This window comes from Lynx rufus, unplaced genomic scaffold (genome assembly GCF_022079265.1).
Source record: "Lynx rufus isolate CCGP_SWC_20201006 ecotype Redwood Valley unplaced genomic scaffold, mLynRuf1.p SCAF_2, whole genome shotgun sequence".
In the NCBI taxonomy this organism is placed as follows: domain Eukaryota; kingdom Metazoa; phylum Chordata; class Mammalia; order Carnivora; family Felidae; genus Lynx; species Lynx rufus.
The window spans coordinates 18,380,238-18,406,279 of record NW_025814834.1 but is presented as its reverse complement, the minus strand read 5'-3'; the positions used below and the strand labels follow the sequence as shown (position 1 = coordinate 18,406,279).

At 46.0% G+C, this 26,042-nt stretch overlaps 1 protein-coding gene across 1 annotated transcript; it reads right to left on the bottom strand.

The window, feature by feature from the left end:
* Nucleotides 1-719: 719 nt before the first annotated feature.
* Nucleotides 720-24,204, bottom strand: RESP18 (regulated endocrine specific protein 18). The gene is given in 9 exon segments (XM_053722190.1): nucleotides 720-770; nucleotides 2,640-2,727; nucleotides 3,116-3,248; nucleotides 4,256-4,360; nucleotides 6,074-6,270; nucleotides 21,555-21,651; nucleotides 22,887-22,991; nucleotides 23,163-23,213; nucleotides 24,087-24,204. Coding segments are annotated over 9 exon segments (945 nt in total).
* Between the last annotated feature and the right edge of the window lie 1,838 nt (nucleotides 24,205-26,042).

The following is a 26,042-nucleotide window of genomic DNA, read 5'->3' as shown; positions in this document are numbered from 1 at the left end:
ATTATTAGTATATGCACACATGTACTTAGAGAAATCAAATCCTGATACCTGCCCACTTGCTTACACCTGTGAGTATCCAGTGAGTGTGAGAATATTTGAGAAGCATAAAGCTCTGCAAATAGGATGTTCTGGTGTTCAGTTGGGCTGAACCTAGTTGGTCAGATTACCCACGCCCTTTTAAGATTTTCAGGTGTCAGGAGGAAACTGGCAGGAGCCATCAAAATGTTTAACGTGTGCACACTTTGGTTATAGCACTTCTCTGTTGATTCTTGGGAGCAGGGTGAGTGGGAGATGGCTGGCAGGGGTGGTAATGCTGGAGATGGAGACCCTCATAAAACAGCAGGGTCCAGCCCTGTCTGACATGGAAGGGTATGCAACTAGACCACACAGTGCAGGCAGGTGTGGGTGGGGAAGGCTGCATTCCAGCTGTGGTCCCACCTCCACTTTCTCCACTTCAGGAATGGTCATTGGAGGGAAGACAAGACAGCATTCCACCAGCACCAAGGAGCTGTGCTCTTTTTCACTGCACCCTTGTTCTGGTCCACCCCTACTCTTCCACTTCAGAGGCTCTGGCCGTGTCCAGACCCCACCCGCCCTACCTCAAGACAAATCACAGAGTTTGCACAAAAGTCCACTTTAATGATCCAGATTTGGGTCATCCTAGAACTGCCCCTCTGGAGGGCAGAGGGCACTGGGGCAGAGATGCTTCATATGAGGTCTCAATCAGCAACAAGGTTGTGGCCCACAGTGGGGGGTGGCTCAAAGAAGTCCTAAAACAAGAAGAAACAAAGGATTGGAATCAGTATGTGGGAAGGTGACCTCTTCCTCACCTACTTTCCTTCCTAAAATGCTTCAATAACAGCCTGATTTGAGTAAGCTACAATGACTCAGCCCACCCATTGTCTGTCCTTCTGGCTCCCACAAAGAGTTCTCCAGCTCTCCCATGCTTTTCCCTGGGGCTCTGGGCTGGGGAAGAATGGCAGCACCTTGTTTGCATTTACAGAAACACCATGGCAACCATCCTTTGCAAGTGGATCTGTCACCTAGCTCTGGATGCCTTGACCCAGCAACCAACCCAGACTTAGGAAGACCAGCTGCTATCTGATGGAGTGGGGACTGGTTTCCTAGGAGAGCATGCAGGGCTGGAAGCTCCCTGTGGTGCAGGCTTCTTGCAGGCTCTCAGTTTCTATGCTTGCTCTTCTCACAGCCTATACCCCAACATCACAAGAGTGGCCTTTTGAAATGATGTATCACATCATGATTGTTTAGGGCTTCCTTAAAACTTCCCAGTTAACTTGCCACTACATTTAAAATAAAATCCATGAGTCCCTATATGGCCAGTCCTGGGCCTACTTCTCCAACCTAATCTTCTGCCACTGACTTTTCCACCTGTTCCTTTAACCTGAATGGTATACTTGCTTCAGGACATTTGTCACTGCTCTCTGCCTGGGATGACCATCCTTTATACCTTCCTTTGGCTGCCACCTTCTTGTAATTTAGGTCTTAGTCCAAAAAAAAAAAAAAAAGACTTTTGTTAATGTGGAGGAGTTGGATGTTGGGAACAGCCCAATTCTCACTGCAGTCCCTGAGAGGAAGGGCAGGGGATGTGCCCCTGTGAAATGTCTGGGAATCAGGAGCCCTGGGTCCAGTCTTGGCTTTGCCATGAACCTACTATGTAGCTGTGAGTAAATCCCTTGACCATCCTGGGCCCCAATGTCTTATCTATAAAGATAGATGGGAGTGCTAGATGGGTGTTTTTAATCTGGATTCTGAAGAGTTTAAGCATCTCAAAGAGATAACCCAGAGCCTTGCCCAGGCCACAGGGTAGAGCAAGGAGGGGAAGGAGTGCTGAATGTGAAGGCCTCTGGACTACCTCTCCCATTTATCCAAAGGAGCTTTGCTATCCCTTGCTGTATGCAAAGGAGTATATGGAGAAAAAAAAAGGACTTTTTAATTGTTTTTAATTTGGCAATTTTAGGGGTGCCTGGCTGGCTTAGTCAATAGAGCATGCGACTCTTGATCTCAGGTTCATGAATTTGAGCTCTGCATTGGGCATAGAACTCACTATAAATAAATAGATAGATAGATAGATAGACAGATAAACTTGGCAATAAACTTTGCAATTTTCAATGCTTATTTTATTTTGTTTTTTAATGTTTATTTATTTTTGAGAGATGAGAAAGAGAGAGAAAGAGTGAGAGCACAGTGAGGGAGGGGCAGAGAGAGACACAGAGAGACAGAGGATTGATCTGAAGCAGGCTCTGTTGTGACAGCAGTGAGCCCTATATGGGGCTTGAACTTAATGAACTACGAGATCATGACCTGAGTCAAATTCAGGCCCTTAACTGACTGAGACACCCAGGTGCCCCTCAATGCCTATTTTAGACTCAATGCCTATGCACAACTTATAGATAATTTCTTCTTTAGAGGCTTCCACATCTGCCCTCCCAACCTCTCATACTGATACCCCCAGGTGTTTCTGTGAGAGAGAAGGAAGGTGGGGGTACCTTTCGATTGGGAAAGGAAAGACCTTCAGCTTATCTGTTCACACCTCAATATTCATTCCCTTCATAGCTGCCTCCCTCATTTCAACAGGTTCTTGGTGATTCCAAACTCCTGAGAAAAAGTCAATCCCTTACCTTGACAGGGTTGGTCACCTCTCATTTCAGGGTCTTCAGATCCACTTTGGAGGTAAAACATTGATCCCTGTTCACTTTGGCCATTGGGCTCTGGGAGGGGAGAAGCCAGAAATCAAGAAGAAGGCAGAAAAGGATGACAGGGCTCCAGAAGGGAAAGGGTAGGATCCAAAGTCAGGGATTTAAAATGCTTGAGAAGACACATAAGTCTTACCTTGGGGAATAGGAGTCAAAGTTTCTCCTCTTGCTTGCCCCTAGAAGAGACAGGGATGACAGATGGGAGGTAGGCCTGCTAACATCCATCTCTCCCTTTGCAGATATCACTAATGGCTAATGGAGCTGTTTTTTTGTGGAGCCTAGACAAAACATCCAGATCATTCTCATAGTCCTGCCAGCAGCTCTTACCTGCAGTTTTAATATCTGTTCTCTCCCTGCTGTCTGTCTGCTAGATGTGTGGATCAACCATAGGCCTTTCATACCTTATCCCAGTGGTTTTGGTGGGAAAGGTTGCCTATCCATGCCTCAGACATGGATCTTGGGGGTAGAATCTGCTGATGTGCCCCATCCTCTGGGTCATCACACCCTGGGTGATGTCATCCTTCCAGAACAAACCTGCAGGGTGAAAGGATGTGGTGAATTGACACCTGGGACACTGACAACTCAGAGCCTGAAGCCTGCTTTGGATTCTGTGTCTCCCTCTGTCTCTGCCCCTCCCCTGCTTGTGCTATGTCTCTCTCTCAAAAATAAACATTAAATTTAGAAAAAAAAAGTTGCTTAGCATAGTGCCTGGTGTGCAATAAATTTTCAACTAGGATTATATTCTGTTTGCTGGTTCATTTGATGCTATTGTGAGGATTAAAAGAGATTAGGGATGTAAAGAGGGCTTAGAAAACTCTTAGGAAGCGATTCCCAAACTTTAGTGTGCATCGGAACTTCCTTGTTAAAACACAAATTACTGTTTCCCACCCCCAGAGTTCTTGATTCAGTAGATCTGGGGTGAAGCTCAAGAATTAGCATTTCTAACAAGTTCTTTGGTGGTGCTGATGCTCGTGGTCCTGGGATGCACTTTGAGAACCGCTGCTCTAAGGCATTACACACATATTAGACATCAGCAGTAGTACCAATCATATGAATTCAAGGTAGATTTCCTATCTGACCCTCCCCCATTCATTAAATTCTGCTCTAAGGAAGCATCAGCCATCTGTCTCCAAGGGACTTTCCACTCCCTTTCATTCCTCCTCTCTACTAGTCATCCATTTGCTCTGCTTCCTACTCAGAGGCTGAGGGTGTGTGTGTGTTCTGGCTGAGAACTTAAGGATTCCTGGCTATGGAAAAACTCAGATAGCACTATGGGTTGGAGCTCATCAGAAGGAGTTGGATGCTGGCTTGTTCTAGAAGCCTCTGCTGGGTTCTTCCAGGGTGATCAAGGGCAAACAGTCCACCTATCCAACTCCACCCCCATTGCAGTCATACCCCCTTCTCCATGAGGTGAGCATGACAGGAAAGTTTCAAGTAGAGAAATCTGAGAAAGAAAGCCCATCCACAGATCAAACAGCCCCTCACTCACCCACCCCAATTTTCTGATCAGGCTGCAGCCTCTCTTCCCAGCCCGTACTCACTTAGGGGCACAATCTGCTGGAGTACAACTTGCAAGTGCTGGAAGACTGTAGAGACAAATCCTTGGAGGGGCCAGAGCTGCCCCACTCCCACTTGGCCCTGACCATCTAAGGGCAGAATGGTGGAATCAGCAAAAGAGCTTGGCCAGAAGCTTTTTAAATCCCAGTTGAAGAAAAGCAGCTGTCTTTCACTATCACCCCTGGGTTCCCTGGTTTCTGTTCCTCTCACCAGACCCTTCTTCCTTACAAATCCTCCTTCTTTTCATTTTTCCCTCCCCACCCCCCCATCACCACCGTCCCTGCTCTTCAGCACCTGCACCTCATTCTCCCTTGATGCCATTTTCCAGGTAAGAGCTTGCAAGCAAAGCAGCCTGTGGAGGATGAACTAAGACACTCAGAAAGCTACACACCTGGAATGGATAATCAGGTGATAAGTGGGGCATGGGAAGCAGGTGAGCTGCATCTCAAAGAAGGCCTGAAATCCTGGAGGGGGTTAGAACGGAGGCCTGGAATCCTTAGAGGAAGGAAGTATTGGTAAGTACAGGATTTGTGTGTCTGGATCCTTATCCAGAAAACCAGTTTGTCTAACTGCATAGGAGAAGGACAGGGTGTGGGGGAGAACAATCCCTAATGCTATAACACTTTCATTATTCCGGGTAGATGGGGTAGAGTTGGCAGAGTCCATTTTTTTTTTTTTAATATATAATGGAATTACCATGAGTCATTATGGACAGGCATTAAAAAGGAATCGTCCTCTGGAATCAAATGGATCCCCATACCAATTCCCTGCCTTTAGGAAGGAGTAGAACCTCCAGCAGCCTACTGGGAAAGATAAGAACTTCTTCTGGAAGGGGAGATCATTGTCTGAGGCATTGATCCCAGGACTGATAGGAAAACTGGTGACCTGGACACCCTCTGCCAGAACCCACAAAGCACCTGGCGCTGTCCGTGGTGCTGGGGGGGGGTGGCCGAAACCTGGCTTGGAAGAGGCGTCTGAGCGGCAAAGAAGGCGAGGCATCCCTACAAGAACGTCCCCCCCCGCCGCCCCCCGCCCCTCCACCACCACACACACACACTCCTCCAGTCAACCGCCACCAGGCCTCCTCCCACAGTTCTTCACGAGTCCTCCGCATTGGCCTGTAAATCCAAGAATCGTCAGACTAGGAGTTTGCGCCCTCTTCCCCACGCTCTTGGCACTGGAATCCTCGAGTCTGCGCAGTCAGTCTCTGGCTGCTCAGACGTGAGTCAGCGCTGGTCTCCCCCGAGGGCGCTGAGTGGAGGGAGAGGAAGAAGGATGGGCCTTTTCCCCTCCATTCTCTTTTACCCCAGCCTAGCCTTCTCCTTCTTATCAGAAATTAGATCGCAGACGCCAGGCTCTGAGGGCTTATGATGAATCCCTGGCTCGTTTCTTGGCTCAGCTTTCTCTCTGGAGTCAGGACGCCCTTACCCGTGGGTCCCTGCTCCTATCGTCCAGAGATCCTGCCTATCCCTCAGCTCCTGGCATCTCTCTTCCTTGGTCCCTCGGTGCGTCTTCTCCTGTACCGGCATAGGCGGGGCTTACTTCCCTCTGCCCACTTATTTTCCCGTTCTCCTTCACAATCTTCCCTGAGTTCGCTTCTCTTAGGTACAGATCCCACATGCGGATCCCCACCCCAAGGCTGCGTCTCTTTCTACGAGACGCTCCCACATTTGTCTCTTTTCACGTTCTCAGACACATACTTTTCCTCCTAAATTCCTAACCTTGAGGCCCCCGACCCACTTCTCTCAGGATCGCTCTCTGGCCTGCCCTTCCCCACCCCCTCCCCCAGGTTTCCTCCTGACCGTGGCCACTAATGTCGCTGCAGCCCCCTGGGCGGCTGTTCAGCAGCACGAAGCAGAGGAGCAGCGGAAGCCCCCCAGAACCCCTAGGCCACAGTAGGTGCTGCATTCTCCCGGGATCAGCGCGTTCACTCCCCTCCTAAGTTGCAGAGAAAGTAGAGACAGCAGCAGGAGGGGCTAAACAGGACTGTAGCTTCCCACTCGCAGCGAGGGTTGGATCTGCACAACCCTCCCTTGGCAGCTTGGCCAATCGCGGGCGGGCCCTGTCCCCTGCGGACGCGTAGCCAACTCCTCCCCTTGTTTTTTTTTTTTTTTTTTTTTTTTTTGTTGTTTTTTACCGCCCCCAGAACCATCCTAACTCATCCCCAGGCGCCCGCTTTTTTACGTTAATCAGGTCCCAAGGACTAATGCTTCTACTCCTAGCCCCAAAGTTGTAGAAACAGATTGCACGTTAAGATGTGGGTGGGAACTGTACCTGCCCCATAAGTTTGTTATGACGATTAAATATGAACATCCAGTGGACAGTAAACACTCGATGTAGTCTATTTTTATTATCCTTGATGCTTACTCTACCCTCAGCTCCTAAAAATCCTCAACATACTTGCATTCAACCCGCAAAATATATTGCACATCCACCACTTCTCTCCACATCCACTGTCATTGCCTTGGTTCAAACCTCCATATTCTTTGATAACTAACAAGCGAACTGAACTCTTGGCTTCCATTCTTTTAAAAAAAAAATTTTTTTTTTAATCTGTAAAGTGTTTTTATAATTTTTTTTAAATTTTTTTTAATGTTTATTTATTTTTGAGACAGAGAGAGACAGAGCATGAATGGGGGAGGGTCAGAGAGAGGGAGACACAGAATCCGAAACAGGCTCCAGGCTCTGAGCTGTCAGCACAGAGCCTGACGCGGGGCTCGAACTCACGGACTGTGAGATCATGACCTGAGCCCAAGTTGGCCGCTTAACCGACTGAGCCACCCAGGCGCCCCTAAAAATTTTTTTAAAAATGTTTATTTATTTTTGAAAGAGAGGGAGTATGAGCTGGAGAGGGGGAGGGGCAGAGAGAGAGGGAAACACGGAATCCAAAGCAGGCTGGAGGCACAGAGCCTGAGGCGAGGCTCAAACCGAGGAACCATGTGATCATGACCTGAGCAGAAGTTGGAAGACTTACCCAGCTTCTGAGCCACCCAGGCGCCCCTCTTGCTTCCATTCTTGTAGTTATAGGCCAGTGTGTGAGCCTTCTAAACCCTAGACTGGCATTTCAATATTTTTTCATTAGGCCCAACAAATTTATTATGAAAATTCTCAAATATTAAAAAAGAAGAATCTAGGGGCGCCTGAGTGACTCAGTTGGTTAAGCGTCCGACTTTGGCTCAGGTCATGATCTCATGGTCCACGGGTTCGAGCCCTGTGTCGGTGCTGACAGCTCAGAGCCTGGAGCCTGCTTTGGATTCTGTGCTCCCCCCGCTCTCTGCCCCTCCCCCCTCGCGCTGTCTCGCTCTATCTCTAAAAAATAAGTGTTAAAAAAATTTTTTAAGAATCTAATGAACTCATATATGTACCACCCAGACTTAACAATTATTTTTTTTTTTAAAGTTTTTTTTTTTCAACGTTTATTTATTTTTGGGACAGAGAGAGACAGAGCATGAACGGGGGAGGGGCAGAGAGAGAGGGAGACACAGAATCGGAAACGGGCTCCAGGCTCTGAGCCATCAGCCCAGAGCCCGATGCGGGGCTCGAACTCACGGACCGCGAGATCGTGACCTGGCTGAAGTCGGACGCTTAACCGACTGCGCCACCCAGGCGCCCCCAGACTTAACAATTATTAAGATTTTGTCAGAATTGCTTCTTTTTCTTGATGAAGTATTTAAAAGTAACTTACAGGGGCACCTGGGTGATTCAGTCGGCTAAGCTTCAGACTCTTGATTTCAGCTCAGGTCATGATCTCAAGGTGCAAGGGACCCAGCCCAGCAACCAGCACGATGCTGATGGTGAGAAGCCTGCTTGGGATTCTCTCTCCCTGTCTCTTTCTGTCCCTCCCCAGCTTGCACACGTGCTTACTCTCTCTCTCTCTCTCTCTCTCAAAATAAATAAATAAGCGTTAAAAAAGAAATAAATAAAAATAATTTGCAGACATCATGACATTTCACTCCTAAATAATTTAATATGCATCTCTTAGAATTAACAATAGTTTCCTATATAACCACAATACCAGACATCTGTGGTAGGCTGAATAATGGTCCCTAAATATGTCCATGTCAGAGTCCCTTGGAGCCTGTGAATGTTACTTTATATGGTAAAAGGGACTTTGCAGTGTGATTAACCTTAGAAGGTGATTAACCTCAGATGAGATTATCTTTGGATTTTCCAGGTGTGCCCTGTATAATTACAAGAGTCTTTGTAAGAGAGGAGAGTCAGTAGTGGGAGATGTGACATTGGAAGAGGTTTGGATAGATGTCAGGAAGAAGCCACAAGCCAAGGAATGCAAACAGCCTCTAGAAGCTGAAAAAGGCAGGAAAATGGATTCTTCCTTTAAGACTCCCGAAGGAACACAGCCCTGCTGACGTCTTGATTTTAGACTTCTGACTTCCAGACAGTGAGTTTAACAAATTTGTGTAGTTTGAAGCCACTAAGTTTGAAATGATTTATTATAGCAGCAATTGGATAAGAACATAACAACTAAACATGTTTATAATTCCCTAATACTCACAGTTCTCTGGTACTTCTAGATACAACTCATTTATCAGATAAATGGTTTGTGAATATTTTCTCCAACTCTGAGCATTTCATTTTAATTTTCTTACTGTGTCTTTTGAAGAGCAAAATATTTTCATTTTGAGGAAGTACAATTTATCAATTTTATCTTTTTATGGCAAATGCTTTCTGTTTCTTAAAAATGTTTCACAACCCAAACCTACCAAGATTTTTCTCCTGTTTTCTTCACAACATTTGGTTGTACTCCTTCATCGAGTCAGTCAGAAAGCATTTCCTCTTTTGCTATTCTGTGAAAGGCTTTGTACATGATTGATATTACTTCTTCAAGCATTTGGGCCCAGAATTTCTTTGTGAGAAAGTTTTATTACAATTTAATTTCTTCAGCTATTCAAGATACCCTATTTCTTTTCATGTCTGTTTTGGAAACTTGAATTTTTCAAGAAATTTGTCCATGACATTTAAGTTATCACATATTATTTCCCTTTATTTTCTTTGGGTCTCATTTCCTTTATTTTTCGAACTGAGTTGATAGTTTATCATTGATTTACATGTTTTCTTTTTTTTTAATTTTAAAAAATGTTTTATTTATTTTTGAGACAGAGAGAGACAGGGCATGAGCAGGGGAGGGGCAGAGAGAGAGAGCGAGACACAGAATTTGAAGCGGGCTCCAGGCTCTCAGCTGTCAGCACAGTGCCCAACGGCGGGGCTCGAACTCATGAACCAGGAGATCATGACCTGAGCCGAAGTCACACGCTCAACCGACTGAGCCACCCAGGTGGCCCACATGTTTTCTTCTTCACAGTAAATGCATGTACAGCTACACATTTCCCTCTAAGCATAACTTTTTTGTGTTTTAATTATCAAGTGGTTAATATTTTCTAATTTTTCTTGTAACTTCTTAGACCCATGGATCATTTGGAAGGATGTTGCAATTAGGGACTTTTTAGGTTTTTTTTTTCTTTATTTATATTTTATTTATTTTTTATTAATTTTTTTTAATGTTCACATATTTTTGAGGAAGAAAGAGAGAGAGAGAGAGAGACAGAATGTGAGCAGGGGAGGGGCAGAGAGAGGGAGACAGAGCTGTCACATCTGCAACAGCTGTGTGTTGTCAGCACAGAGTCTGATGCCGGGCTTGAACTCGCAAACCATGAGATCATGACCTGAGCCGAAGTCTGTCGTCCAACCAACTGAGCCACCCAGGCTCCCCTGTCATTATATTTAAAGTATATGTCTTATAAACAAGATATAGTTTGATTCTGTTTTGTTTTGTTGTGTTTGTAAATCCAGACTGGCAATCTCCACCTTTTGATTGGATTGTTTAATAGTTCCTTACATTTAATGTAATTATTGATATGTTTAGGATTAGTTCTGCTACCTTGTTATTTGTTTTTTATTTGTCTTACCCATTTTCCATTGTTTCTCCTCTCCTTTCTTTTGGAATAATCAAGTAATTTTTAGTATTCAACTTCATTGACTTTTTAGCTATTCATCTTTATATTGTATTGTTTTTTAAAGTTTATTTATTTATTTTGAGAGAGAGAGAAAGAAAGTGAGCAGGGGAGGGGCAGAGAGAAAGGGAGAGAGAAACCCAAGCAGGCTCTGCACTGTCAGCACAGAGCCTGAAGTGTGGCTTGAACTCATGAACTATGAGAAACCTAGTTAAGGCGGGAGCATTTTAGTTCTGTTCTTAATCCTAGGCTGTATCCCTTAGTGCTGTGACATTGTGCTTACACCTAGAATTTGGTCCTTTTGGGATTTTACTGAAAACCCCAAGGCGTTTACCAAGACCTTCTAATTTCATGGGTCCTGAACCCCACGTTTGGTCTCCTTAACACACTTTGGCAGCTTCCAAAATCCCTGTTCAGATATTTGACTTTTCCACTAGATTCCTTGAAATCTCTTCCTGAACATGTGCCATTTAAAAGGTAGTTAAGTATTTGAAGGAAATTTATATGTGGATTTTGGGGTTCACCTCTCTGTAGCTCACTCAGTTCCCAGATTTCTTCCTCGTTTCCAGCTGCTCTGTCATTTCTGTGTTCCTGCCTGTGTTTCCGAGGCCTGTCAGACTGCCACTTTCCTGCCCATGCTCTATTTCCCCATGTGCTGTAGGGAAACATGAAGTGTCCTTAGGAGGAAAGCCTGTTAAATGTGGGACTCACCTGTGGACTCTGTTTTTTTCAAGGATTATATTCCCTCTAGTTTTTCTTGCTTTTGGTTGGTCTCCATGCTTTCAAACACTTATTTTTATATTTTGTCTTGAGTACATATGTTCAATGTTAGAGACTAACACAAACTATTTTGTCATACCAGGAGCTGGAAGTTTATGTGGTTATCATGGACTTGGGTTATACATGATATTTGAAAATGATTTACAGAAATAATTTGAGGCCTAAGAGCAAATGAGTATGAATCTGCTTTGAGAAATATAATGCTGTAGGAAAACAGAACATACTGGTCTTTGGGTGGGTTGAACAGAGGTCGCTCAGCTTTTCTCCCTTCTAAGATTTCAAACTACCAGGGAAATCGGAGGGGGCCTTAATGCTGGGAGTAGTAACCTCAGAAAACAAAGCAGGTTCTCAGGCCTATTGGACCTGGAGTTCAAAGGAGGAAGTTCCTTTCCCAAGGGGAAAATAACCACCAGAAAGGGTGGTGGGTGGGTGAGGAATGACTGCAGTTCAGCTGTGGTTCTACTCTACCTTGCATTCATGTTATGAATGATGACTAGAAGGAGAAAGGAACCAAAAGCCAGGCTGCCACCCCCACCACGAATATCTTCTCTATTCTGGCCCTCCATATTTTCCTTCAGAGGCTCTGGTTGGAGCCCACAGAAAGAGTTTTGATAAAAACGCACTTTAAAAATCCCAAAACGGGTTGTCCTAGACCTGCCCTTCTAGATGCCAATGCAGGGTGTAGGGATGGGGATACCTTAATCAGCTACAAAGTTTTGCTCAGAGGAGGAAGAAGTTTAAAAAGCTCTAAAGTGGAAGGAAACATGGGATTTGCAATTTGTGTGGATATATGCTGGAGGACTCCCCCATCTACAGCATAAAACATCTCCCCCCTCCCAATAAATAATAAGCTCTAATAGTAGTCCTGATTTGGGCAAGTCCTAAGGCATAGTGACTTAGCAACTGCCTGACAGCTGGCCTCCCCTTGGGTCCAGTATCTGATCTTCTCTTCCCTCCCCTCATTTCCCCATAGCTTTAGAGTTAGTCAAAGACCCTGACTTGGAGAAGAGCGGCAGATTCTTTTATGCATACTTTAGCACCATGGCAACCAGTTCTCATTGTGGGGATTAGTCATTTAGGGCTGCTGATGTCACCACAGCGACCAATCCAGGCAGATGAAGCATGGTTACCATGGTGACAGGAGGCCGGAGCTGTTTCCTTGGAGACCATAAGGGTCTGGATTCTGCCTGAAGTTCAGGCTGTCTCTGGGTAGAGTACATGGCCAGCTAGAGATACTCAGCTCTATGCAATGCCCAGTCCAAGCTACCAGTGTCCCCCTGGACAAAAACAATACTTCTTAACAGGCCTGTCTTTTCCACTCTTGTCCTCTATCAATACGTTATCCAGCAGTAGTAGGGTGGTCTTTTAAAATTGTACATCACATCATTCTATTCATTTCCTTAAAATCCCTAGTGATTTTCTTCTGTCCTTTGTTTTTTTTTTAAGTTTATTTATTTATTTGTGGTGGCAGGAAGGGGAGGAGGCAGAGGGACAGGGAGAAAGAGAATCCCTGAAGGCCGAGTCTGCCTTCAGCGCAGAACCCAGCGTGAGACTCAATCCCATAAACTGTGAGATTATGACCTCAGCTGAAATCAAGAGTTCAACACTTAACGAAACTGAGCCACCCAGGAGACCCTCTTTTGCCCTTTGTATAAGATCTAGACTCTTGGGGCGCCTGGGTGGCGCAGTCGGTTAAGCGTCCGACTTCAGCCAGGTCACGATCTCGCGGTCCGGGAGTTCGAGCCCCGCGTCGGGCTCTGGGCTGATGGCTCAGAGCCTGGAGCCTGTTTCCGATTCTGTGTCTCCCTCTCTCTCTGCCCCTCCCCCGTTCATGCTCTGTCTCTCTCTGTCCCAAAAATAAATAAATGTTGAAAAAAAAATTTTAAAAAGATCTAGACTCTTTACTACTAGCTGAAAAGCCCCAAATGGTCAGTTTTGGGTCTACTTCTCCAACTGCATTTCTTTTTTTTTTTTTTTTTTTTTTAATTTTTTTTTCAACGTTTATTTATTTTTGGGACAGAGAGAGACAGAGCATGAACGGGGAGGGTCAGAGAAAGAGGGAGACACAGAATCGGAAACAGGCTCCAGGCTCTGAGCCATCAGCCCAGAGCCTGACGCGGGGCTCGAACTCACAGACCGCGAGATCGTGACCTGGCTGAAGTCGGACGCTTAACCGACTGCGCCACCCAGGCGCCCCTCCAACTGCATTTCTTACCACTAGCTGTTCTGTTTGTTCCTCTAATGTGCTATGTTAGAACCAAAAAAATCCAATAACCAAAATAAAAACTTGCTGGATGGGCTCAGCAACAGAACAGGAATACAGAAGAAAGTATCTGTTAACTTGAAGATGGACCAATAGAAGTGATCCAATCAGAACAACAGAGACAAAAACATTGGAGAAAAAAGTAAACAGAGCCTCAGCGACCTGTGGGACAATACTAAAAGTCTAACATTCATGTCATTGGAGTCCCAGAAGGAGAAGGGTAGTACATTAAAAATATTTGAAGAAAAAAAAATTTGAAGAAATAATGGCTGGGAATGGCTGAAAACTTCCCAAATTTGTCAAAAGCCACAAACCTACAGATCCAATAAGTTCAGTGAACTTCAAATGAAACCAGTAACCAAAGGGTTAATGGGGCAGATAAGCACAGCTGCAACTTTTTAGCCCAAATCTCCTTGTTCTCAGAATGCTGTCCGCCACCATGGTTCTATAAGATGATACAAGGATATTCTGACACCATGATAACCAAGTGTTGATTTAGTTTTGCAAAGACTCAAGGTTTAACCAAGAAGCTGGCCAGAGCCAGTCAGGATTAGCGGCCACCTCTTCTAAATGAGAGAGCAAAATGAAATTAATTGTCTCGTACTTAGTAACTTCCTTTATTATTTTTCTTTTTCAAGTTTTTATTTAAATCCCAGCTAGTTAACATACAATGAATATTAGTTTCAGGTGTAGGATTTAGTGACTCATCACTTACATACAACACCCAGTGCTCATTGCAAGTGTCCTCTTTAATCCCCATCATCTATTTAAACCATCCCCCCTGCCACCTCCCCTCCAGTGACCCACAGTTTGTTCACTATAGTTAAAAGTCTGTTTTCTGGTTTGCCTCTGTCTTTTTTTCCCCCAATGTTCAACTGTTTTGGTTCTTAAATTCCATATGAGTTAAATCATATGGTATTTATCTTTCTCTGACTGACTTATTTCACTTTGTACAATATTCTCTAACTTCCTTTATTTTTAAGTCATGAAGCTTCTCTCTCCTTTACCCAGACCCCTTCCACTTGCCTTTAAAAATCCCTGACCCTTGGGGCACCTGAGTGGCTCAGTTGGTCAAACGTCTGACTTCAGCTTGGGTCATGGTCTTGCAGTTTGTGAGTTCGAGCCCCACATCAGGCTATGTGCTGACAGCTCAGATCCTGGAGTCTGCTTCGGATTCTGTGTCTTCCTTCCTCTCTCTCTGCCCCTCCCACACTCACACTCTGTCTCTCTCTCTGTCAAAAATAAAATTTAAATCCCTGATCCTTCCCCTCTGAGGAGGCAAATTTGAGTATGCCCTTTCATCTCTTAATTTGGCTGCCTCTTGAATAAACCCTTTCCTTGCTACAAACTTGATATCTCAGTGATTGGCCTTTACCTGCATCAGGCAGATGAACTGGGGTTTGTTTACACAAACAAGATAAGCTTGAAGAAATCCATGCCTTGACACATCATAATCAAACTTCTAAAAACTAAAAACAAAGACAAAATCTGGAAAACAGCCAGAGAAAAACAACTCATCACTTATAGGAGAACAAATGATTGTGGATTTTTTCATTATGATCTATGGGGGACAGAAGGAAATGGAATAACATTTAAAAAGTAGTGAAAGAAAAGAGCTGTCAACCCAGTATTCTATACCAAGCAAAATATACTTCAGGAACGAAGGTGAAACAAAAATGGAGGAAAACTAATTTGTAGCCAGCAGACTTGCTCTAAAGAATTGCTAAAGGAAATTCTTCAGATAAAAAGGAAATGATTTCAGAAGGAAATCCAGAACATCAAGAATGGAGACAGTAATCGAAATGGGAACTATCTGGGTAAATATATTTTTTCCTTTTGAATTACTTGCAATATGTTTGATGGTTCAAAGCAAAAGTTATTAACAGTGTCTGATAGAGTTTCAAATGTATGTAGATGTAACTGATTCTAATCGACAGCTGCAACATAAAAGCCAGAGAGGGAAGGAACATATGCTAGTAAGATCTCTGCATTTGGCTCAAAATGGTAAGATCATAAGCAGGCTGTGAAAAGTTAAATGTGTATACTCAGATCCTTAGAGCAACCACTTGAAAAGTATAGAAAGATAATGAAAAATACAATTGCTAAATTAAAATAGAATATTGAAAAGTGTTTCAATAACCCCAAATAAGGAAGGAAAGAATGCACACAATTATGGAGGCTGAGAAATCCCATGGTTTGCTGTCTGCAAGCAGAGAACCAGGAAAGCTGGGACTCAAAATTTAGTTTGAGTCCCAAGACTTGAGAACCAGGTGAGCTGATGATATGAGTTCCAATCTGAGTCCTGATGTCCAGGGACAGGAGAAGGCATATGTCCCAGCTCAAGCAGAGAGCAGAGTCACCCTCCCTCCACCTTTTTGTTCTGTTTGGGTCCTCCATAGATTGGATGATGCCCCCCCCCGCCCCGCATTAATGAGGGCATCTTCTTTGCTCAATCTACTAATTCAAATGCTGTTCTCTTTCAGAGACATCCTTATAGACGCACTCAGATATAATGTTTTACCATCTATCTAGGAACCGCTTTGCCCCGTCAAATTGACACATAAAATTAACCATCACAATGGGCAACTGGGAACGAACCCTGTTGGGGACCCCTGAGGATCTGTGTAGAACTTGTCTCAGATTTACCCCACCAGGGATGGATCTGCAGGAATATATATCTACTAAACTCAATCCTTAACTGCCTCTGGGAGTGTTAATTCCAAGACATCTCAGAGTTGTCTTGAGCACAGGTAGGCAAGTTTCTCTAGCATTCCAGAATACCCACAGGACAAGAAGTAGAGTCTCAGCTTGAGGTGGGAAGCTGTCAGCTTGTATAGACACTGTCTACCTGCAGTTCACAGATGAACTCAGAGATGGGGCAGGGGATATGAAGCAGGGCATCTGCATGGTGTGCTACACAGGTGTTCAATGAATATCTATTGCATGAATATGTTATATGTATGTCTTACTTCCCTAAGCTTCAGTTGCCTTGAGGCAGGAACCATGAATTGTGGTGGCCAGACACAGTGAATGTATAATGAGGAAAAGTAGGGTAGGTGGTAGGGGTCAATCTAGCTAATAAAAACTAGGTATAGGGGTGCCTGGCTATCTCAGTTGGTTAAGCATCTGACTTCAGCTCAGGTCATGATCTCAGAGTTTGTGGGTTCGAGCCCTGCATCGGGCTTCGTGCTAACAGCATGCAGCCTGCTTGGCATTCTCTCTCTTTCTCTCTCTCGCCCCTCCCCTGATCATGTTCTCTCTCTTTCACTCTCAAAATAAATAAATAAAGTTTAAAAAAACCAGTCATAGGTAAATATGTTGAGTATTATGTTTAGTTATGTCCTTAGATGCACAGATGCAGGGGATAGGACATGCATTGGAAGCATGAGTAAGCCTGTGTTGCCAGAGGAGGGTGTCTTAGTTTCCCTGGGTTCTATAAGTAAGCAGATCCTATGGTCTGAATGTTTGTGTGCCCCCAAAATTAATATGTTGAAATCCTAACCCTCAGGGTGATAAGAAAGTATTTGGAAGTGGGGCCTTTGTGAAGTGATTAGGTCTTAAGGATGGACCTCTCATGAATGGGAGTACCCTTATAATAGTACCCTTATAAATAAATAGTACCCTTATAAAATAGTACCCTTATAAATAGTACCCTTATAAAAGAAATCCCAGACAGATCTGTCCCTCTTCCACCATGTGAGTACACAGTGAAAGACATTGTCTGTGAACCAGGAAGCAGGTCTTCACCAGACACCAATTCTGCCAGCACCTCATTGGCTTCCCAGCCTCTAGAACTGTGAGAGGGGCACCTGGATGGCTCAGTCGGTTGAGCATCCAACTTTGGCTCAGGTCATGATCTCACGCTTCATGAGTTTGAGCCTTTCATCAGGCTCTCTGCTATGATGAGAGAGAGAGAGAGAGAGAGAGAGAGAGAGAGAGAGAGACAAGTTAAATGTATATACTCAGATCCCCAGAGCAATCACTTAAAAAGTACAGAAAGATAATAAAAAACACAATTGTTACATTAAAATAGAATACTGGAAAGTGTTTCAATAACCCCAAATAAGGACGGAAAGGATGCACACAATATGGAGGCTAAGAAATACCTAACATTCCAGGGGTATTTTTGAAACCTTAACCCTCAAGGGCTTAAGGAAAGCAAGCAAGAAAGCAAGAAAGAAAGAAAGAAAATTCATTTATTGCATTATTTATAAACATTAAAAAATTAAATTTAAACATTTAAAAAATTAAAACTGTGAGAAATGAATTTCTGTTGTTGATAAACCACACAGTTCACAGTATTTTGTTACAGCAGCCTGAACACACTAAGACAGTAGGATTGGCACCTTCCCCTGTGTTCCCATCTGTGAGGATCAAATGAGCTAGGCGCTGTGAGAAATACAAAGCTTGAGGCATGAGATGTCTGGAGTTCGGTTGGATTGAGCGACGGTGGCTGGTCCCCCTCTCCCCGGGGCAAAGTGATCACAGGGTATCAGAGCGTTAAATGTGCAAAGCATTTAGTCACAGAATTCTGTGTGGGTTCTTGGGTTTGGGGCTGGCGTAACTGCTCTGTAGGGGACCCCAATGCTCAGATGGTGCCATGAACCTCAAAGGCAGACCAAGGTCCCAGGCCTTGCAGACCCAAGGTCTGGAAGGAAGACTTTCCTTCCACGAATGGAAGGAAGGGAGACCAAGAAGATACATTTGAAGGCTGCGGGTGGGGATGGCTGATCCTCCAGCTGTCAGTCCATCTGCCTTAGAAGTAATCCGTAGGGGGAGGAAGGGATCAGAACCCATGCATTGGGTGCAACCAGGGCTGTGTTCTCTGAACCCCACACCCCAACTTTTCCTGTGTTCCGATCCTAGCTCTCTCACCTCAGAGACTCCCGTCAGGTCCAAACCCTCCCCATCCTGCCTCCAGACAAGTCTGTAGAAAGAGTTTGCTTGAAAATCAGCTTTAGGGGCGCCTGGGTGGCGCAGTCGGTTAAGCGTCCGACTTCAGCCAGGTCACGATCTCGCGGTCCGTGAGTTCGAGCCCCGCGTCAGGCTCTGGGCTGATGGCTCAGAGCCTGGAGCCTGTTTCCGATTCTGTGTCTCCCTCTCTCTCTGCCCCTCCCCCGCTCATGCTCTGTCTCTCTCTGTCCCAAAAATAAATAAACGTTGAAAAAAAAAATTAAAAAAGAAAATCAGCTTTAATGATCCAGATCCAAATTCGGGTCAGCCTGAAAATGCCCTTCTTCTTCTTCTTTTTTTATTTTTTAGTTTATTTTATTTTTAAATGTTTTTATTTATTTTTGAGAGAGAGAGAGAGAGACTGAGCATGAGCAGGGGAGGGGCAGAGAGAAAGGGAGACACAGAATCCAAAGCAGGCTCCAGGCTCTGAGCTGTCAGCAGAGAGCCCAATGCAGGGCTTGAACTCACAAACCGTGAGATTATGACCTGAGCCAAGGTCAGATGCTTAACCAACTGAGCCATCCAGGTGCCCCTTCTTTTTCTTTTTTTTTTTAAGTTTATTTATTTTGAGAGAGAGAGACAGCATGAGCAGGGCAGGGGCAGAGAGAAAGGGAGAGAGAGAATCCCAAGCAGGCTCCACACTGTCAGCACAGAGCCCAACATGGGGCTCAAACCCACGAACCATGAGATCATGGCCTGAGCTGAAACCAAGAGTCAGGGGCTTAACCGACTGAGCCGCCCAGGTGCCCCCTGAAATTGCCCTTCTTGAGAGCACCAGGAAGGTGTGGGGGATGGAAGGTTTCCCCCTCAGGTCTTAATCAGCTGCGAGGTTGTGACTTGTGACTCAGACTAGGGAATAGCTCAAAGACATCCTAAAATGGGAAGAAACAAGGAATTTTTAATGAATACACTGACTTCCGTCCCCATCCCTCCCCACCAAATTCAGAGCAAGTCTCCATAGCAGTCTTAATGTGAATAAGCCTTGAGACAAGGGACTCAGGCACTGTCAGACTACAGGCCTTTCCCTGGTCCCTATCTCTAATTCTATCTCCTTCAAGGGATTTTCCATTAGACACAGAGCTGGTTGGTCCCCTGAGCCTGAAGGAGAATGGTAGTTCCTTGTTTGCACACTTGATAGAACCATGGCAACCAGTCCCCATCACAGGGTCAGTCACAGGACCAACGATGCGGTCCAGCAACCAATCCAAGCTAAGGAGGCCTGGCTGCCATGGTGACAGAGAGGGGGACCAGTTTTTTTGAAAGGGGTAAAAGGCTAGAGCACTTCTGAGGTGCAGGCTGCCTCTGGATGGAGCCCAGCTAAGAGGTTCCCAGCAACGCTGCCCCGATCTTCGTCTAAGGTACCACCAGATCCCACCTGGACAACTCAGTAGCCCCAGACAGTTCTACTTGGTTCTACTCTTGTCCATTTTATAATCCATTTTCCAGCAGCGTCACTATGTCTTTATAGAATGTTAATCATATCGCCTTTCTCTTGCTGATGATTTCCCACTACACTTTGAACAAAACCCAAACCCGTCTATAGACCTGAGTAGTCCTGGGCCTGTTCTGCTACCATAAGCCTTTCTGTTTGTTCTCCTAAGGAGCCCTGCAATCTCACCTGAGGGCAGTTGTATTTGTAATTCTCTCTGCCTTGGGGATTCTTCTTCCAGATCTTCCCCCGGCTGCTTCTAGGATGTCTTTTAGGTCAAACTTCTAATGTCATCTCCTCAGGCTATCCTCAGTGTGGAGAAGTCTGATGTGTCAAGCAGCCCAACCTCTATGGGGGCCCCGGAGAGGAAGGGTGGGGCTGCGGTGGGGGAAGGTTGGTGGGGGGACCTGGTCTGGCCCTGCTCTATGCCTGCCCACTCAGTTTCTCAGCTGTAAAGATGGATGGATAACTAAGAGGTGGGCAGTTTTCTACCTGGGCTCCAGAGAGCTCAAGGGTCCAAGGGGATGCCCGAGAACCTTCCCAGGTGACTTCCTCCACACCACTGAGAAGAGCAAGGGGGAGGCTGAAAGTGAGGCGCTCTGGGTACTCCTCTCCCATTTAAGGATCTTCATATCTATGTTTATATGTGTATGTATAAATGTGTGTGTGTGTGTGTGTGTGTGTGTGTGTGTGTGTGTGTATACCGAAAGAGAGAGAGAGGGAGAAGTGTATACAGATATACGGCTATGGATGGATGGGCAAGGTGAGGATTTAGAGTCATGTCATATGCAAGATTTTCTTAGAAAACCAGGGAGCCCATATATATTTTTTAAGTTGTGAAACCTCTCAAGTAGATTTCTGCAGGCCCTTCAAGCTCTGTGACTGTGCTTGATCTTACAAAGCAAGAGTCCACTGCAGGCCCCCAGCCCCTTGCAATCCCCAGTTGCTGAAATCCGTGAAAAGCTGTGAGAGAGAAAGTGGGCGCGCCCTCCAGTGGGCAAAGGGAGAATTTCCCCTCAATCCAGCAACCGCTGGCATTTTTCATATATTGTCTTTGATCCACACAGCAACACCAGAAGGGTCGTCTTTATTACCATTCTCATTTTACAGATGTGGAAGAAGGGACTTGAAGAGCCTAGGTAATGTGTCCAAGGTCACGGCTGGGCAGTGGCAGGGTGAAGACTGGGCTGGCTCTGTTCTTTTCCATCCTCCAGGCCCTCTCTTCCAGAAGGTTCTCCATCAGTCTCAGTGAAATCATTCCTTATCAACCAATGTCTATCCCCTCCTTCACCCTGTCTCCCTCTGTAAACAGACCCTTGGTGGGCTCAGCGTTCCTGGACAAGGGCAGGCCTTCACCTGCCGTGGGGCCTTGCTGTGGTTGGTCATCTCTTGCTTGGTTCAGGACCTCCGAAACCATTCTAGAGTTCAAGCATTGTTCCTTGTTCACCTTGGTCACTGGGCTCTGAGGGGAAGGAAAACAGGAGTCAAGGGTGAAGAGAAAATGGTGAAAAGGCCCAGAGGAAAAGAGATGATATCCAAATGAAGAATTTCAAAATCCCCGAGGGACTCTCACCTTAGGGAACAACAATTAGAGTTTCCCTTTGCACCTGTCCCTAGAAGGCGAACACCAAGCCAGGGATACCACATAGTAGCCATGCATCCCAATTCCCTCCCTTTGTGGACATCACCAAGGTATCATGGGATTGCTTCTGGCTGAAACCAGACAGGCGCTCTCTTCATTCTACTCACTGGACTTCTGACAACTCCTACTGGCATCCCTGATACTCCTTCCCTTCCCAGTTGCTCTGTCTACCAGACACGTGCAGTGTGGACAGACCACAGGCCTCACATACCTCAGCGTGGTGGTTTTGGTGGGAAAGGCTGTCTACCCATCCCTCATGTAGGTCTCTGAGGTGTGAAGCCTGGGCATGTGCTCCATCTTCTGGGTCTTTACATCTTGAGTGACATCATCCTTCCAGAACAGTCCTGCAGAGAGAAAGGGAGGAGTGTAAGTTGACCTTGGGACAGTTGGATTGGCCTACCCCAGAAACCAGAGAGCAATTGGAATTTCTGCTTTCTGTAAAGTGCGTAAGGGCCACGGGGCACTGGAGGGATCCAGAGACGGTCTGGGGTACAGGGCTTTGCCTTCTGCCCACCTCGGCACTGGAATCCCTGCTCTTACTGGTTCTGTGACCCTTAACTTAACTTAATTAACTGGGAACTTAATTAAATTGGCCGAGCTTCAGTTTTCTCATCCATGAAATGATGAACCATTGTTGAGAGAATTACAGGAGGTAATCCATGTAAGTTTCTTAGCACGGTGCTTGGTGAGCGATAAGTAGCCAAATGTGAATTTAACAATCGTGCTGTTATGAGGACCAAATGGAAGTGGAGGACATACGCAGTGTTTCTAAAACTCTAAGGCATTGCTCGCACATCACACACTATGATCATTAATAGCAGTAATTCGAACTCCAAGCAGATCTCCCTTCTGAACCCTGCAATCATGAAACCCGGCCTTCAAGGAGGATCAGAAACGTTTTCCCAAGGAATCCCCTCCCATTCTGCACCCCCATCTGTCATGCTTCTATTTGCCATACACTCTGAGCTGTCTACTCCCCCAATTCAGAGTCTGGAATATGTGTACGGGAGGGAGAGGTTCTGACTGGGGACCCCATGATTCCTGGCCCTGAGCACTCAGATAGCACAGGGCAGAGGGGCATAGGGCTAGTCCCAAGGAGATTGATGTTGAACTCTTCCAGGGACTTCTAATTGCCTCTACTGTGCTCCTCTAAAGAAGGTAAGTAAGGGGTGCCTGGGTGGCTCAGTCAGTTGAGTGTCTGACTTTGGCTCAGGTCATGATCTTACGGTTTGGTTTGTGAGTTCGAGCCCAACATTGGTGGGGCAGGACCCGATGCACTGACATCTGTCAGCACAGAGCCCACTTCGGATCCTCTGTCTCTCCCCACCCCCACCTCCCCACTTGTGCGCACTCTCTCTCAAAAATAACAAATATTTTTTAAAAATAAAGAGAAGACAAGTGACAACAGCTTCCCCACAAAGGCTGGGAGACCACCACCCATCTTGCTCAGGGTCTGGGCAGGTGAGGCTCCAGAGGTGAGGATGAAAAGTTCAGGCAGAGAAATCTGTGGAAGGAGCTTTTAATGTCAAGGTGGGGATCCCACAGCCCAGCCTCTCTCTTTCAGCTCTTCTGGTCTCACCTTGAGGCATGAGCCACTGAAGCACATCTTGCCAGTATCGGAAGACCAGCTTGACGACTCCTTGCCGGGACCTGGGTGGCTGCATGCCCACCTGGGGCTGTCCCTCTAAGGGTACAGAATGGCATTAGCAGGGAGCTTGGCCAAAAGCCTTCAAGAGGGCCTGGTTGCAGAAGAGCAGTACCCTCTCCACCATCAAGCTCAGATCCCTCCCCCTTCCCAGTTATCAGCTCTCCCTCCATCACACCTTTTCCTCTTTACCCTCTGGGTCTCACTCACCCTTGGCACAGACTTCCAGGTAAGAGCAGAGTCTTCGGGCAAAGAGACAGCCTGTGGATGGACAGGTGAGCAGAGCCTCAGAGGGCTACAAAACTTGAATGGACAGACAGGCGGACAGCGTAGGGATGGGGGAAGAAGTTTGCTTCCTGGGTGGAGAGCTGGAAAGACTTCCAGAATCCTGGGAAGTATAAAGCCTGGGGGCTGGGTTCAGACTGTTAAGCCTTGGGATCCCAGGTTCTTATTCTGAAAGCCACAGTATACCTAGCTACACAATGTGAGGAGTAACTTTTCTACCATACAGACCCCTCCTCAGTCCAGGTAGATGGGGTGGGAGCAGGGGGAAGTCCAGGAGGTGAAAGGGTTCAGGCATCTGCACAGGGCCTGACTCCCCTCCGCGCCCTTCCAGCACTCTGCAGAGCCCCAGGCCCGCGGGAAGCCCTCTGCATTGGTCTCCAAGTTCAAGGACGCGGAGGACAAATGGAGAGGGAGGCACACGGTTGTGGGGAAGGCTAGGCGTCTTCCCGCAGACCCCCCCCCCAACCTACCTCCCCAGGGAGGAGGGTAAGCCCAGGCACCTGGCTCCAGTCAGGCCTCATCCCGAGGTCAAGACTGGATGCCTGCGGCCAGGCTCCTTCCGTCTATCCCTCAGCGCTGGGTACCTCCACCCTAGCCCTCCGCGTGCTTTTTCTCCCGTGGCTTCGTGGCCGGGATCTGTCACCTCCATTCCTCCTGCTGCACCCCTAGTCTCCCCTGGGGCCCACTTCTCTTCCGTCCTACCGCCACCTTCCGATTTTTAACCGCCCCCCCCCCGTCCCCGCCCCGTGCTTGCTGACTTTACCCACCCGACACGGTTCGCCCTGCTTCGTGCACCAACCGCTCCCGCAGCCCCCACTTCCCAGACCTTCCCCCAGCTTTCCTCCTGACCGTGGGGACTAATGGCGTCCCAGCCCCCAGGGCAGCTGCTCAACAGCAGGAAGCAAAGCATCAGACGCATCCCCGCAGGTCCCCGGGCCCCCCGCGCTCGCCGCGCCCGCTGCTGCATGGTTGCTCTGGCGCGCCGGTTCCACCGCTCCAACCGCCGCGGCCAAGGCCAGACCCCAGCGACAACTGCGAGCGCCCCTCTCCGGCAGCTCGGCCAATGGCAGCGGCTGGTGACGAGGCCCCCAACCCCGGCTCTTCCCCGTCTCGGCGACAGAGTTCTGCTATTAACAGTTGAATATTCATGTTTTCTGCCCATTTCTTCACTGGATTATTTGTTTTTCGGGTGTGGAGTTTGGTGAGTTCTTTATAGATTTTGGATACTAGCCCTTTGTCGGATATGTCATTTGCAAGTATCTTTTCCCGTTGGTTGCCTTTTAGTTTTGTTGATTGTTTCCTTTGCAGTGCAGAAGCTTTTTATCTTGATGAGGTCCCAATAATTCAATTTTGCTTTTAATTCCCTTGCCTTTGGAGATGTGTCAAGTAAGAAATTGCTACGGCTGAGGTCAGAGAGGTTTTTTCCTGCTTTCTCCTCTAGGGTTTTGATAGTCTCCTGTCTCACATTCAGGTCCTTTATCCATTTTGAGTTTATTTTTGTGAATGGTGTGAGAAAGTGGTCTAGTTTCAACCTTCTGCATGTTGCTGTCCAGTTCTCCCAGCACCATTTGTTAAAGAGACTGTCTTTTTTCCATTGGATGTTCTTTCCTGCTTTGTCAAAGATGAGTTGGCCATACGTTTGTGGGTCTAGTTCTGGGGTTTCTATTCTATTCCATTGGTCTATGTGTCTGTTTTTGTGCCAATACCATGCTGTCTTGATGATTACAGCTTTGTAGTAGAGGCTAAAGTCTGGGATTGTGTGTGCTCGCTTCGGCAGCACATATACTAAAGTCTGGGATTGTGATGCCTCCTGCTTTGGTCTTCTTCTTCAAAATTCCTTTGGCTATTCGGGGCCTTTTGTGGTTCCATATGAATTTTAGGATTGCTTGTTCTAGTTTCGAGAAGAATGCTGGTGCAATTTTGATTGGGATTGCATTGAATGTGTAGATAGCTTTGGGTAGCATTGACATTTTAACAATATTTATTCTTCCATTCCATCAGCATGGAATGTTTTTCCACTTCTTTATATCTTCTTCAATTTCCTTCATAAGCTTTCTATAGTTTTCAGCATACAGATCTTTTATGTCTTTGGTTAGGTTTATTCCTAGGTATTTTATGATTCTGGGTGCATTTGTGAATGGGATCAGTTTCTTTATTTGTCTTTCTGTTGCTTCGTTATTAGTGTATAAGAATGCAACTGATTTCTGTACATTGATTTTGTATCCCATGACTTTGCTGAATTCATGTATCAGTTCTAGCAGACTTTTGGTGGAGTCTGTCGGGTTTTCCATGTATAATATCATGTCATCTGCAAAAAGTGAAAGCTTGACATCAGCTTTGCAAATTTTGATGCCTTTGATTTCCTTTTGTTGTCTGATTGCTGATGCTAGAACTTCCAACACTATGTTAAACAATAGCGATGAGAGTGGACATCCCTGTCGTGTTCCTGATCTCCGGGGGAAAGCTCTCAGTTTTTCCCCATTGAGAATGATATCAGCTGTGGGCTTCTCATAAATGGCTTTTATGATGTTTAAGTATGTTCCTTCTGTCCTGACTTTCTCGAGGGTTTTTATTCAGAAAGAATGCTGAATTTTGTCAAATGCCTTTTCTGCATCAATTGACAGGATCATATGGTTCTTTTCTTTTCTTTTATTAATGTGATGTATCACATTGATTGATTTGCGAATGTTGAACCAGCCTTGCAGCACACGAATGAATCCCACTTGATCATGGTGAATAATTCTTTTTATACGCTGTTGAATTCGATTTGCTAGTATCTTATTGAGAATTTTGGCATCCATATTC